This window comes from Aquila chrysaetos, chromosome 18 (assembly GCF_900496995.4).
Source record: "Aquila chrysaetos chrysaetos chromosome 18, bAquChr1.4, whole genome shotgun sequence".
NCBI classification, from domain to species: domain Eukaryota; kingdom Metazoa; phylum Chordata; class Aves; order Accipitriformes; family Accipitridae; genus Aquila; species Aquila chrysaetos.
In genome coordinates this window covers 16,388,486-16,404,655 of record NC_044021.1, presented here as the reverse complement: position 1 = coordinate 16,404,655, position 16,170 = coordinate 16,388,486, and the positions used below count along the sequence as shown (strand labels likewise).

Below are 16,170 nucleotides of genomic sequence, written 5' to 3'. Positions count from 1 at the left end.
GGAGTGGGAAGGGGAAAATCAATCCCTTCTTCACACCTCCTTCTGCACCAGCCCAGTGTGCTGACTGATCCATCTCTGTTCATGGCACACGGGTGCTGCGCTCTCCCTCCCTCACACCTGAGCTGAATGGGGCCAAAAGCCAGCAAGGTTAAAACCACAGCATGGGAGCAAACCCGCAGGGAGCGAGACACGCAGCAGTTGCCTCCAACAGCAGCCAAAGGCCGATGGAAAAGCTCTGCTGCAGGAAAGAAAAAGAGAGTCTCTGGGCAGCAGGGATGCGCTGCGTGCCCCCAGTCCCAGGGGAGGCAACTCGGGGTCGCCCCTGGAGGAACACATTCCTGTCTCCAGCTTACATGTTCAGGTGTGTCTCAATGACTTCAGGTCCTGTCCCTTGCTGACTATTGTAGTTTTCATTTTCTGCATGTTTCATTTGGATTTGGATTTATTCTCATTTCTTGCCCCTACTTTTACTGCTAGGTAGTTTGGGCTAATTGGCTCCTATATCTGCCTTTTCGCCCTTTCCTTGTGTTAGAAAACCAGGGACTGTTTCTGCACGCTTTATCCCCTGGCTGGAAAAGATTGTTCAGTGGAATGACAAAAGGGTATAAAAACTGAGGCAGTTAAAGTGCAGAGAAAACAATAGTTTGAAAATCTCCTAGACTTGTTTGCTGGGTTAATAGCTAAGCAGAAAAGTCTGAGTGAAAAGCCTCATTAAAAAGAGAGAAGGCTGGTGCTGGGAACGAATGGGGATTGTTATAGCAGGGAGCAGAGTATGGGTTCTGTCAGTGTCTAGCGCAGATTTCCGACTCATCATTTTGGAGAAACATCAGTGTGTCAGTATCAGCTTTTCTTTAAGACAGAGGCATTTGTGCCCTTTCTTATTACTCCTTTTTTCACTGTAGTTCAGTTTTGACATATCTTCCCAGCCAGGTATGCGGGTTTTTTTCTGCTGTTTCAGAACAAGTTTGAATACTTTACCAGTCAAGCTACAGAGTACTTTGCTTCTGAAATCATCAGATGCTTTTATGTGTTTTAGTCCCCTTAGCTACCTTTAAGGCTGATCACCAAGAATACTTTAGATGCAGGGCCTGATCCTGCAAAATGACATACACCAGTCCCAAACATCTGGGAATCCAGCAAGCTAGTGGATTGAGGTTTCAGATACTCAGGTGAAATTTGCATTACTTAATAAGCAAGGTAAAAAGCCTGTGAGCAGAGGCAACATCCTTTCTTCCGCCAGCTGACATAGTTGGGAAAAACAGATGTGCTTTTGGGCATGCAGAGTCCTCTTCAGTTCTGAAACAGAAGATACAAATGGCAAGTAGTTAAGGATAACTTCTTGGAATTTAACTTAACTCTTAGCCGTATCAGACTACATGAAAGCAGAGAAGGGCTCCTTTGATCTGGATATTGTGAGCTCTTTCTGAGGAGGTGCTGAGTCCCAACAACTTTCTGCTGGGGAACATTCAGTGCTTAGCAGGAAAAGACCTTGCATTGACTTGTGTGGCTCTGTCACAGGTGGAGATGCACAGTGTATCTGAGTGAGCTACAGACTCTGTGGGCTGAGGTGTGCGTTTCATTCACCCAAGCCTCCTGCAAAGTGCATTATATTTAAGCAATTGAATATATTGCAACTTTACTGAGTCAGTTGCACATTTCTTCTGCTTAAATGTCCTAATATGGTTTGAGGATTAGTAACATGTAGTTGACTTCGGACTCCTCTCACATGTTCCTAGTCATCCAAATTTGGCCCAGTAATATTTTCTTGCGTTCATAGCTAAATCTTAAATTTGATCTATTGTATCGCAGATTCCGCGTGCGTAAAATTCACACAGAGCTTCATCCTTTTGCTACATTAGTGTAGGCAAGCACTAGTAGTTGCAAGGCAGCATGGTGATCTTGGTCCTGGATGGAGTGGGTTTTGTAGATAACTGTATTTAGCTCTTGCAGCTCTGGGTTTGCCACAATGCTGTCCTCTACCCAGCTAGAGCCCTGGGAATTTTGTGGTTCCAGCGTTCCTGGATTCCCACAGGAGCGCACTGAAGGGAGGCTGGGTGCTCAGGGCAAGCCTGCTGCTTCCACCGCCACCCATCTGCTGGTGCCGCTGTGCTCAGCGGTCACCGTCTGTGTGAAGAAATAGCATTTCCAACTCCAGGCAGTTGCTGTGCTGGGGATGGGGTCCCCCCATACTGGGTAGGGTCCTCTCGTGCTCATTCACCTTCCCAAATTGAAAGGGCTGCTCTGCACTCCTCACCTCTGTTACAAGGAGCCTGTGTTCAGTGGGATTCCTCACCTGGAGTACTGTCTTCATGCGGAGTGTGTTTTCACCTTATCCATCTTCAAACAGAGAAGCATAGAGGCTAATTTGCTTCTTTGTAGCATTGCTAGTGTCTCAGTAATTTCCCAGGATAAAAGTGAGCAAAAAAACCCCTAAACTGCTAGAGAAAAAGAACAAACAAACCCAGCACATTTCTGTGGAATTCTTCTGTTTGTCAGATGTGAGCCTCCACTTGCACAAAATAATTAGGAGTTGTACTATGTAGAGCATGTTTAGCATCAAAGTAGTCACAAATGCCTCGTATTTTCTTCTAAACAGTCTCAAGGGTAGTGAAAGCTGTCAAAAATCAAAGCAGCTGGCTTCTCTGTGAAACACAGAAGCCCTTTTTACTTTCTCAAAAACCACAAATATTTTAAAATAATTGACAGAGAAGTTAATCAATTTTCATCTGATTTAGCAAAGATCACGCAGTCTCGAAATAACATAAGCATCTCAATTGATACCAACCAGATCAATATTGGTATTTTTAATCCCTGAAAGAAAACAACAGCTGTCAAGAAGGCATATGTGCACACTCCACTGAATGCGTAAGTGTACAGAAGAAGGTGTGAGTTCTTCTTTAAATGAGTTCTCTGTACCATTTGTATGGACATGCTTTAATAAAATCCAAAGCTCAGTGAGAAAATGCATATAATTGTTCAATCAGCAAATCAGGCAGATCCAGCCTAATGAAACAGAGCCTAGATGATCTGTAACATCTGCAACATTTTTAGTGGGATGTTACACAGAACTTGTTTTGAGCTGGGAGTTGGATCTCAAAAAAGTCATGTAATATACAGTTTCGTAAGTATGAGAGTCCCTGCTGGCATAAATAACTGCAGCTTTTTGATTCACTGTCAAGTTTTAACGCTCTCTTGCACCTGGTAGCCTCCGAATATAATAAACTCGTGATCTTCCGCTTTGTGCCTGGGTGCAGGTTGACTAGGTCATGGGTAGTGACAAGCCTATGAAGAAACTTCTGGATGGCCCAGCCCTCAGAAACTGGGTGAATACCAGCACCCCACCAAATGCAAGAGTGGGTCTCAGACCTGCCTGCCTTAGGGAAAACCCGATAAAACCTGCCACTTCTTTATTTGCTCGGATTCAGAGGTAGTCTGCAGCGCCTGTACAGCAACCCTGTCAAAAGCATAATAGCAAGCGCTGATGTCCTCAAATGCAATAAAAGTTTCTTGCATCTAACACCTGCTTCCCTATCATTCCTTGCACACCAATGTGTCATTATGTCACATACCTATGCATAATCCCTTCTGTATGTATAGGCATAGAGATATAAATATATCTTCATAGAAGACAAAACTTCCAGCAGGGTCAGGTGTGTAGACTGGCAAAACCCTTCACCTAGCTGAAGCCAGTGTGAGTTTTGCCATTGTTTTTTTTAGAGGGCTCCGATTTGAGCTTATTTTCAGCCAAATTGCAGTTTTATGGGCAAATGAAGAAGCTTTTGAGGATGATGTTTACAAGGAAGTACAAATCTGATTTGCATTTCAACAAAATACAACAAATCAATAGGCTTTTAAAAGTGAAATGATCCTCTAGTAATTTGTAGTGGGATGCTGAAAGAATCTACTATGGCAGTAGTGAGTGGTAGTTTTGTACTTGCTCATATCAAACTATCAGAGGTTATTGCTTCCCTTTAATTTGCTATCTGGTACCACACTACTGATTTCCTCAAATTAATCAGTTCCCAGACTATTAATGGTTAAGCAGTATCTCTTAGTCTCAAAATACAAGTATTGGCACAGGAAAGGAATCTTCAACTATTCTAGCGTCACAGAATCACGACCTACTTCATACTTACCTATGAACATCTGAATAGTTTCATGTCATTCAGGGTTATTTATGAATATTAATAGTGGGTTATTTATGTATGTGAATCATGTTTGCAGGGTAAGGGTCCACGCTTACGCTCTTGACTCTTGATATAAGACTAATCTAGGATATACCCTTTGTATATGTTTTGATAAAGATGTCTTCCAATTACTTACACTTTTCACTTGGACACTTGAATGTCTCCTCATATTAGCTGGGCAGTCAAGATACATGGAGGAGGCATACTCCAGTCAATAACTTATGTACAGAAAAAGCAATCAAACCCTTCTGTTAATACACTATAAAAACTGTATTCCTTTTTTTTAGTGCACTATGGATTTTTCTTTGACTTGAGCTGTTTTCCATTAACATTAATAGGTTTGAAATTGTTCTTTGATCTGTTTGTATGGATGCAGAATTGCGTCATGGTGCTCCAACCTTTAAATTAGTGGTACACGGTAATCATAAAATTCTTGATAAGACATGACATTTTAATCATACTTTACAGATCCTGAGAAAACAGGCAGGAGTTGTCAGCATTTTTGCATCTTGCATGCTTTTAAGTTGTGTATCATATTCCTAACTGGGGTCACTACCTCCTTATTCTTGTACTCTGTTGAAGCAAGTAATGTTTTGTTTGATGGAAGAGGGGTAATTTTCATCAAAGATGACTGTATTATATGCTAAGATTTTTTTATCTGTCCTATATGAAAACTAAGCAACTGTGTTAACATTTATTTTTGGTAAACTGATGCAGAGGATGCCGTGTACCTGGATGATGAGAAGGAAAGAGAAGAATATGTCCTGAATGATGTTGGTGTTGTTTTCCATGGAAACATCAACGAGATAAAATTGAGAAGCTGGAGTTACGGTCAGGTGAGCTATTTAGACCTTCTCTGGCTGCTCTCAGTAGGACAGCAAGTGAGTTTAATTGACACCAGACTGTGGTTGAGACTGTGGGCTCTGAAGTGCATTATTGGTGTCTCCTTCAGAAAGACGAGGGGCATAATTTTAAAATTGTATGAAGTGGGTATATGCCTAATCCAGAAAAGCAATGTTATAATAGCTAATATTTAAAGATTTTGTTTTAGGAGCATATTTCAGATACTAAGAGGCTGCCTGTTGAAAGTTCTAATCATTAGCTGAGGTTTCCACAGTGCAGCAGTATTTCTGATGCTATGTTGTTGCTACTTCAGGACCAAACCAATTTGGTGAAAGAGTGAAGATTTTTTTTTTTTCTTTCCATTTTTTGGCAATAGGTTGTATTGCTTTTTGATGCTTCCTTTTAGTTTTAGCAGCTTGGTGGAAATAATGCTGATCTTCCCGGGGGTCAGCTTGTCACAGGGTTCCTATGACAAATTGGGATTTAATACCAGAGTTTTAAATTTCCTCACCACAGTGACAAAGGGGGGAACCCCCTCCCTTTGCTGCCTGGACTTGACAACATCAGTCTCCAGTGGCCTCTTGCAGCCAGTGGGAAACACCCCGCTCCAGCCTGGTGTGCGGTACTGGTGTGCCTTCAATAACATCAGACTTACCGCTTGCTTATTTTACCTCAATCTGTTTGTAAGCACTAACCAGCCTGAAAATCCCTACGGGCTGAAAGAGTTAAGTTGTTGTGTGAGAACAGGAAAAAGGCATTAACAAGCAGAATCAAAATGAGCAAAGCTAACCCTAGCTGTCACTCAGGGGTGCTCCAACGGACAGTTATTGGACACGGTGAACTCTGCTCAGCTCACCTCTTGGATTTTCACAGCAGCACAATTAAGAACGTATTGAAGTATTTCCTTAATGCTATGGTGACGGATCCATTCAGTTTTCTTGGCACCTCCCCAGCGCAGCCTTGCAGAAGGGGCCTTCTTGCTTTGCTTTCTTTCCCTCAGCTAAAGCCAGTCTCAGAGCTTGAGCTGGATGGATTGCCAGTGTGCTTGCCCTGGAGAGCTCTTTGAACTCACGTCTCTCTTGTTTTCTTATTTAAGGGTACAATTTCATCTTTTTTTCCTGCGGCAGCACTGCCTTAGGGAGTTCCTGCCTCTGCACCATTCCTTTGGTTGTGTCAGTGCCGTTGTTTGCGGGGTCTGTCATCCTGACTGAGACAAAAATAACCCTTAAATAAGGGGTGGGGGGAGGGTGGAGGAGGGGAGCAATGCCATAAGCTGATGGTGCCTCTGATATAAGAGATGTGGAACCAGATCCTGAGGCCAAAGCTGGGTGTGCATTTAAGTTGACCAAAAATGCCCCCTCCTGGTCCTTCCTTCCCCCTGCAAGTGCTTGTGCAGCCATGCAGTGAATCAGACTGGAGAGCTGATCTAGCTGAATAAGCATCTCCTTGGTTGTTTTTTTTTTTTTCTTTTTCCCCGGGTTATTTTTTGGGCTTGCTCTGTTCCTAGATTTGGGATTTATTCCGTGACAGATGTAAGGGGGAGGGAGGGAGGGGAATGAGTGGCTGGAGGTGGAAGGTGCTGCTTAAACCAGCTGCTGGATTTATGTCCTAAGATGCTAAATTAATGGCCTATGGTGGCTTGGCCTGAGGTGCTTATATTCTGCAAATCTGGCACCTTCCTGACACAAACACCAGCCTCCCTTGAGAAACTGCATTATTTATTTGGTTTTGCTAGGAGGTAGTTCTGTCTGGGAGGTTAGGGCTGTTCGGTAGCCCTTTGTCAAGTACTTTATTCTTGTGTTGTCTGAAATTGGAGGACCTGATTTCCACACTGTACTATGGTGCACCTTTTGCTATCACTTGCCTGTGTGAAAACTGAGTGTGGCAGATGTATCTAAGGGGGCCCAAGCTAAGAGTTTTAATGGAATCAATCATTTTGTATGGGTGTAACAGACATCTCAAACTGCAAAGCAATGGAGAAATATTCTTCTGGTTCCCTCACTTCCAGTGAGATGGAAGACGTGATGTTCCTGATCTTACCCTGACAATTTCCAACCATTAATAACATGCATCTCCCTCATTTTCAGCAATTCCAGATGTTAAGAATAAGAGCATTGCTGTGAATGAGTAAAAGTACTAGCAGCAAGGCCTGTATTATGGATATAGCATACAAGTATGTATTTTGTTTTTATGATATATAGCCCTGTACAACAGTGTAAGTAAAAAGTATAAGGCCACATACAGTCATAGAGGTGAAAGGTATATGGTCCTATAAAAAAATACAGATAGACTTGTGCACGGTAATAATCTTAGGCTAAAAAATTGCCTTGAACAATGACAGCTGGAAGCTTTAACTCAGGTTCTAAATTAAAAAGGAACATACAGTTCAAAACTGGGTTACTAGTGGGAGATGATTCTCACAGCTGCTGTCTTTAATGAGCAGCATCAACATGAGAGGAGGAAAGGCAAGAAAAATGGACCAAGGAAGAAAAAACAACAGACTAGTTGAAACATAGCTGTAATGAATGAGGATGGAGGTGTTCCTTGTAACATGACTGTGATTCCTTTCTTCTAAGAAAGCATAAATAGCCAGTCACTCACAAAAGCCCACAGGGGATTCAGGGGAAGTCTGACTTTGGAAGAAATCTAGGCACATAGGAATTCTCTAGCTGAGAAAGATCAGAAGTTGAATGCTATATTGATCACTTAACATTGTTTTTTTGTGAGAAAAATAAAATAAAAACAGGTGGGCATAGAGTTCTTGTTGCCATCCTGAGTTGTCTCATGTCCACATGTTGAGCTGCATTAGCTTTACAGCCCACTGTGCAAATGTAATTTTACAGCACGTGCATTTGGTCAGATCAGACTGTAGGCAACGTGAGATCACATCTGCCTGCAACTGACTGTGAGAAATACAGCCCTAATTCAACTGGTGCAAAAGGTGATACAGCCCCTCTTACTTCGATTTAAATGGAAGGTCATCTATTAGAAACAGGTTAGCATGAAAGAGGATGCCCACTGAAGGCCAGCCCGTCTGAATGTATTGCTCTGTAACACAATGCACATCTGTGGGCAGACAGAATCTCTGCCTGTGTGTTTTCTCATGCCTTGTTTTCCACCTGAAGTCTTTCCCAGGTGGCTCTGCCAAAGTTTCTTGGTCCTGAATTTGGTTTATTTCCATTTCAGCTAGTGATGGGCAGACAGTGCCTGAGCCTGGCCCAAGTTCACTCACCTGTCCTGGCTGCCTGCTGCTGCTCTGGTTCCCCTGATATTTCAAGGGTGTCCAGCCTTACAAGTGCTATGTTTCTATTCCGCTTCCCTCTAGATAGCATTTTCATGCCAATACAAGAGCAGGACACTGATTTAGTTTGTTTTAATGGTTTTAAATCCCTGGATAGTGAAGAAGGGCAAAACTGGCTTTAGAGTTAAGGCTACTCTGCATCCTACACTACTGCAGCAGTGTAAGGCAGCTAGACTTTACAGTTTGTCCTATCTCTTCTTCTGTTAATCCAGTTATTTCACAAGCATTCATGTCATTTTGTAAATGCTGAGGTGGAAGGCAACAACCCTGACAGCAATTTCTTTCCTCTTTATTCTTTCTGTATATGCTGGCAAGATCGACAGTGTCTCATAAACTGTAGATGAGAAAGATTTAATTTGCAGGGTAAACTTCTTATTGATTTAACTCAGGTCTTGGGCACTGCTGATGACTTAAAGTGCAGAAAGCAGATTTTGATCCTGGTGACAGTGATAAATCATTGGGCCAGATCAGAAGAAAAGTGAACTTGAAGCAGAAAGGATGGCTGTGAGGGCCCAGAGTTTACATTATCTGTTGTGAGCATTCTCCTTGAGAAGGAGGGTCTCCACAGCATGGTTATTCACCCAAGTTTATTTACATCACATACCAGTGGAGTGGACTGGAGAGTCTACCATGCAATTATTCAGCTTCCCAGGGATGATACAATACTAGGAGTAGGTCTCTGGGAAACACTGATGCCTCTTTCCCTATTTGCCCAAACACCATGAATTCAGTTTTGCTCAGACTATAAGGTGTTACTCACTAGTGAATGTCTGCTCCAGAGAAAGTAATCCAATGCAAGTGTGGGTGATGATAAGAGAGGTGTGCTGCCTTGGCGGATGTTTGCTGAAAAGGATCCATACGGCTGTGGTACCCTGAGCAATGAGAGACAGGCAGGCTTGAGGCAGAGGCAAAGAAAAGGACTTTCCCTGGCCAGGACATGGCTGAGAGTGGTGAAACACAGTGGTGCCTCTGCTTTCTTGGCTTCTGCCAAAGCTCGGCTGCTGCCTGGGATGTCACCCCCATCCCTCCCATCTTCCTTGCAGCATCAGCAGCAGTCTTGACTCTTTGGGGCTTCCTTTTCAGCTCTCTGGCCTCACTCTTCCTTCTCCTCCGCCTCTCCCCGGGCTGCCAAAGCAGCAGCTTGGGCTGGGCTCTTGCTCACTTTCTTCAGGAGGCAAAACTCAGATTGCCCTTATCTGCCAAGGAGGCCTAAGCCAGGCTGGAGACAGTTGCAAAATCAATCCAACTCTAGTAGCAGCATGAGAGCAAAAATCCTGTTAGTGTGAATCATATCTTTAAGGATGCAAGTGTAGAACATAACACCTAACGCGGCAAGGGGACAAGCTCCGTGGAGTTTCTGTCACAGCCTTGAATGTTAATATAAGATTGTGTATCTAGAAGGTACTAATTTTATTTTTTTTTTTTAGTTTTATTAATGTGCGTTTCCCTGTCTCCTACTGTTTTGCAGGGGACAGAGGTATTTTCCTTTGCTATGCAGTTTCTCCTAAGGAAAATGAAATACATTGCAGGGCAAGTTCTGTGACAAATAATTTCTGGTCTATTTAGGCACCTCTGCCCTCAATTCATTCTTGTGCTTGTTCATGCTGGATCGAAGAAATTGTACCTTTTCACTATTTTTGAAGAAGACTACTTTAGGTCACTTGGTATTTTTGATGTCTAAGTTTTGTAGACCAGGATTAATCAGTATAGTCAGCTTTTGGCTTGTCAATTTTAAACAGATTTAAAATTAATTTTAAAATGTAAGTGTCTTCAAATTAACGTTGGCAAACCACTTATTGTTCAACTTCCCAGCATTGCATTGGCTGTGTCAGAGAAGTCCTGAAATTAACAGGTCTGGAATCTGTGAAGGACATGAAGTCCTTCATGAGCAGACTAGCTTCTTGTAGTTATTATTATAATATCTTCCTATTATATACTTGTTAGCACTTAAAATTTTATGTCCTGTCAGAAAGGCTGTGTTGTCATTTCAACCTTCTGGAAACTGGACTGAGATTGAACCGAAAATTACACTCTCTTTTCCCTCACAACCACTCACTTTTTTTTACCATACATGAGCAATTATTCTAGAACAAAACTTGTATTTTTAAACGTGGAACTTTGACTTGCCCAGCTAATTTTGAAGCTGATCAGCTATTATAACAGTAATGAAAAAAACTTTGCCTTTGCTTTCCAGAATAAAAAGTGACTCAATTTTCCCTCTGTTTCCCTTTTTATTTTATGTAGTTTGAAGAAAACATTCTGGATGCTTGCCTGTTCCTGATGGACAAAGCAGAACTGGAGCTCTCTGGGCGTGGAAACCCAATCAAAATCTGCCGTGTTGCCTCCGCAGTGGTATGTAATGGATGCCTAATATGTGTCAGAAGCAACTCGTAAATCAAAGCCAGGCTTATTTAACTGGCCCTCTTGCCCCGATGTGCTCACTCCAACAGGTGCCAGATCAATTGTCCATTCTGACCTCTGGGGTCTGGTATTTTGTTTCACTCGGCTAAAGGTGAAATACTTATGTCGGCTCATTGCCTTTTTCTGAGAATGGTACCTCACTGGTAGGAAAACTGCTTTTAGACATTGCACTCCAGGCATGATAGCATTTCTTGTGACACTGTGCTCACTTTCTAGTAGCTGAGATAGCTAAGAAAACTATTTCTGCCATGGACAGTAAGGCAGCATAATGGGTGGAATTTTGGATGGGGAACTGAGAGACTTCGTGTGGACTCCAGCACTAACCTCAATGGGTCTTAAGACACTGCAATGGTGGGTGTTACTGTGTCTGATTTTTAAGCCTAGTCAGGCTGACAATATTTACGTGAGCTACCTTGGCCCCAGAAGAAAACACTGTGAGAGCTGTCCTCCTAAACATGGAGTCCACAAAACTTACCCCATTCAGAATGGAAGTACCTAAAATAACCAGAAGCAAAGAGTAAGGAGAAGACTTTCCATGTTTCCATTCTTTCCAGCTGCTAGGCACCAGGAGTCATGCTGTGGGTACAAGAGCAGCCCCATCCCTAATATTCAAGATGGACATCTCCTCCAGGATGTGGAAGGCAGAGGCTGAGTCCCCTCCTCTGCCTTATAGATGTCTGAATTGATGCCTTCCACTTCCCAGAATAATACTCTAGTCATCGAGCTAGTGTCATTAGATGTTCTCCCAAGTCAGCTACTAAAATAGACTGTCCACAAAAAATGGCCGCTGGAGACAGATGATCCTTTAACCCACTTGTTACAGCATTTTCCCAGGCTTTAAAAGAATGAGCTCTTTGTCTTAGATGACATTGAAATGGGATCTCCAGCCTCTCAGTGCCACATGCTGAACGTTGCATACCATCATGTTAAATAGAATAGCTTCCGCAAGAAGTATTGAGAACACCCCCACTTCTCTTTCTCTTTTAACCTTTTGGTTAGTTCTTTCACCCAAGACATTAGAAATGTGACTTCAGACCTTCAGACAGAAGTAAGAATTGAATGTGGTTCCTCATTGCTGGGCTGGTAGGTGTAAAAGGTCCCTCATGCAGGGACCATGGAAGCCTTAAGGGCAGAATAGCACAAAGTTTATGAACTCAGAGAGGGCTTGGATATTACTTAGGTTTTGAGCCACTCAGTCATTCTAGGGAGGTGGAGAAATTCACCATTGGAAATCCAGGAGTCAATGGACTTTAGGTCTAATCTGCAGGACTAGGCCATAGCGGGGTGGGAGTTTTGGCCATCTGAAATCTGGACCTCAGTAAGAAGTGGCCAAGAGGTGTTTAAGTCCCATCTGTGTTCTTTACCCTCATTCTTTCTCAAGTTGAAATGTGGTAGAGCTGAGTTTGTCTGAGGAGGTGCCCCTGTTCTGGGATCATTCTAAGGTTTCCTGACATTGCAGAACAGGTAGAGTTGCCCCCTTCTTCCTCTCTTTACAGCCAGAGGAGAGCCTGAAGATCAACACGCTGCCTTGTCCTTGAAGTGCCTCTTTTCTTGGCATGTCTCCTACAACAGTGAGATGGGCACAACCCCTTAACCCTTTGGTTATGACTCTGAATGCTTATCTTTATTCAGTCCTAGGGTTCACAGGAAGTCGATTTTCTAATTATAAAACAGTAGTTAATCTAGCCAAAAGCTTTTAAATGAGAATTGTGATTTATTTGGCTGGTGTGTAGCTGTTCCACATTAGCATAATTAAAAGATACAGGGCGAATGAGCTTTTTGCACAGCCTCAACTGGTTTGGTTCAAATTGCTGCTAGGAGATGTATTGCTCGTTAATGCCTATCAGTATAGCCATTAGTCAGCAAAACTCCTTGCTTTGTATAATCTTACCAGGAGAAAACTTACACAGCAAATTCCTTCTTGTTTTTGTGTGTGCTGGACTGTAGAAATTAGTTTCTACTCTAAAAATAACAGCGGACTGGTTCTCCTCTCAATCCCCTGTAAATCAAGAGTGATTTTATTAAAATCTCTGGGCTGATACAGACAGAAAAACAGCCGATGTTAGGAAAGAATCTAGCTCAATATTTCTGAGGCTTGCTTATCAGTGTGTAACTGATCATGTTTATTAAAAATACATAGCAGTAAGCATGTTTAATGTTCATAAAACTTACTAAACTGGCAACATGGATACTCATTGTGGTGATTTAATCTCTCCATTATTTTTAAGTGTCTGACCTTCATTCAAAGTTGTTCAGTGATGGAGAATCCGTGGCCCTTAGCAAGATTGTTCTATTCATCTACCTTCTTAATTAAACATTTCTGTCTGTCTTCTAGCCTAAACTTGGCTATATTCAGTCTCTCCCATCCTATCTTTGTCTGCTGGGTTAAAGAGCTCTTTATTATTCAGTCTCTGACATCCTTAATGCTCATTTCCTTTGTCTTTAGATCAACTCCAGGGATGATAATGGTGTGATTGCTGGATCCTGGGACAATACGTACACTTACGGTGTTGCACCTTCAGCCTGGACGGGAAGCGTGGACATCCTCTTGGAGTATTACAGTTCTAAGCAACCCGTGCGATACGGCCAGTGCTGGGTCTTTGCTGGTGTCTTCAACACATGTAGGTATCAGTGAGAAAAGCTCCACGCTGCTATGCAATTCTTGCTTAACAAGGGAGAGCTTTTAGGTTAAACTGACTAAAATACTTCCTGGCTCTGTAGTGTTCAGGAGTAAATAGTAAAGATACTTAAAAATACATGGCTAAAATAGATGGTCTTTAAATAAACCTTTGGCATCTCCTTCAGTTTGACTGCTCTTTCACACAAATCTGTTAACTATTTATTGGTTCAGTAAAACATATTCAGTGACTCACACGGGTAAGTTTGGGAGAGAGAAAGTTAGTTTTTTGGCACAGTCCACATTTCTGTTAGGAAATCAGAGATGAACAGGGGGTTTGTCGTCTAGACCTGCAACATGAAACTGTAACCCAATATGGGATATGTGGTTGTGTTTCTGCTCCAGAAAGGCCAAATCGCACCTACTGAGGATTGTTCCTAGCAAAATTGACGTGTGCTGTCCCAGCACCTGTCTACTGAGCACTGTTAACACTTTCTATGGAGTTTGTGAGCCAGAACAATGAGGAAAATGCTGGCCTGGTTTATGAATTGTCTAGCGCTACAAGGCTAAGTCTGAACACACTTCCTCAAACTAGAGTTCCAATGTTGCAGCAAACAGGATGTTGCATGTTGTAAAACCCAGTAGGAAAAGCAATGTTGGATTGGTCCCATTTTTTACTGTCTAGCACTTTCTGACAACATCATCTGCTGATACACTGGAACACACTGCAGTCAAGAAAGACTCTGGGAGTGTAAAAAATGTGCATTATACAGATAATGGGGACCAGACATTGGAAGCCGTGCTTATGTCAAGTGCCAATCTAGACCCAGTCAAGCAGTTTCTATACTTATGGCACTGGCCAATAGAAGAAGCTGAACAGAAAGTAAAAGTAAGTGTCTGTCTTAAGCCCAGATGATCTTCGTTAGAAGCACTTACAACATATGCATTTAAGTATCAAACCTGGGAGGACCAGATCAGCTTAGGACCAGGGGGACACAATAGGTATTTCTGCAGGCTTGGAGCCTACTTTGCATCAAGTACTTTTCAGCCACAGTTGAAGGTCTAAGCTTTGGTGCTTGTATTTAAGATGTGAAAAGGAAATTACAGAAAAACTCTTTGTGAAACCTTTCCCTTTTTCATCTGTCTCAATACCATCACATGTTGCTGTCTCAAGGAATAGCATTATACTTCTCTTTACATTATACTTCTATCAAATATGAAGGATATTAATCACGCATTTTCTGCAACAAACATGGAAATTGAATAATTAATGACAAGGTACAAGACTGGTTCTTCACCCTCAGGCAGCCCTGGACATCTCTACGTTTTCACTTTGGTTTTGCCTGTTCTGTACATGTATGTTTCATTGTGTACATAATTTTCCTCCAGTCTGGATAATTGAATTTCATAACTCATTTTGGTTACTTGAGGTAGTTCAAAAGCTATTCAAAACAGTAAGGACCTTGGAAATAAAGCTGTCTTCTGACCACCTAGCCTTCTTCTGGCACACACTTGTCACATCTGCAACGGGGGATGCAGTTTTAGGTTTCTCTGCTTCTCTTTCATATATCTGGAGAGGTACCTGTTTTGATTTGGGGAGGTGTTGGCAGGTGCTCTGTCCTTTGACGCATGAAATAGTTCATTTTATTCCTGGTGCAGTGGGATAATGAGCAATCACTCACATCCAAAAAACCTGAGAGATGTCTACTTCCTTCACTGCCTGAGGTTGTATGGTCTGTGCTTGACGCTCCTCAGCCTCTGCACAGCACAGTGGGTTCAAAAAGGCTCTTGCACGTTTCCTATGGATGCAATTCCTCGCAGCAGCTTCCACGGGCTGCTTTGTCTTCTCTGCCCATTGCCTCATCTGGATTTCTCTAGATCACAGGCAGACAAACGCACACACCAGTTCTCCCACCTTCCTCCCGCACTGGCCCCAAATCACCACTATGCAGTATTTTGCCTGCAGGCCACTGTGAAACTGGGGTGACGCAGCAGAGGCCCGGAGCCTGCTGTGTTAAATGGAGAGGCGTATTTATCTGGGGCAAAACTAGACTCAGTTTGCTGACTAAGTTAGTCAAGTCAGAGACCTGGCACTTTGTACTGCTGCAAGGATTGCTGAAGTATAAAGTTTGTTGAGCATTACGAAATGAAAATGTTGTCCGGTGGCTGATCTGATACATAGCCACTGACATGTCCAGCTGCTGACCGCTGCACAGAGAGGACAGCAAAGGTCCAAACAGCCGTGTGCAACTAAAAGGGTTGTTTTGAGCTGAGTTTGGGTCTTTCTCAGAGGTGCCAATGTTTTATCATTGTGACCAGCCCAGCTTTCCAAGGTTACTATATTGTACACTCTGGATAGTCATCTGTTAAAAATGCTAAAACATTCTGAAAAATGGTCATTAATCTTGAAATTGTCAGACAAATTATTTTCAATGAGCCCTGATGGCTCATGTGCTGGAAGCCTGGGAGGGCACTTGAATTAAGTTTAATCAATAGGTACATATGGTATTGGATGCATCCAGGTAATTTGTCATCCAGGAACTTGAAATGAATGTGTGGTGTTACACTTTATTGGGAGTCACAGTAGTGACACTAATGAATATACAAAACCCAGCAGTACCAGCAAGGGCTGTTCAACGTTGCAGCATTGGAACTATTTTTAAATAGAATTTTCAATAAAAATGTTTTCCCTTTCCAAAAAACCCCCGTTTTCTGCAGAACCATGTTGGCTCCTAAATTGGAAAACAGGAACTTTTTTTGGCTGAGAGACAAAATATTTCATCTGGACAAGCGGAGATGAT

General features: G+C 42.5%; 1 protein-coding gene across 5 annotated transcripts in view; it reads left to right on the top strand.

The window, feature by feature from the left end:
• F13A1 (coagulation factor XIII A chain) overlaps positions 1 to 16,170 on the top strand; it is a 64,717-nt gene that overhangs the window by 23,778 nt on the left and 24,769 nt on the right. For all 5 annotated transcript variants that reach the window (XM_030041928.2, XM_030041923.2, XM_030041930.2 and 2 more), the window contains 3 exons: positions 4,905 to 5,023; positions 10,576 to 10,683; positions 13,199 to 13,373. In XM_030041928.2, the coding sequence (XP_029897788.1) occupies positions 4,905 to 5,023; positions 10,576 to 10,683; positions 13,199 to 13,373 (402 nt within the window). The remainder of the gene's footprint in view (positions 1 to 4,904; positions 5,024 to 10,575; positions 10,684 to 13,198; positions 13,374 to 16,170) is intronic.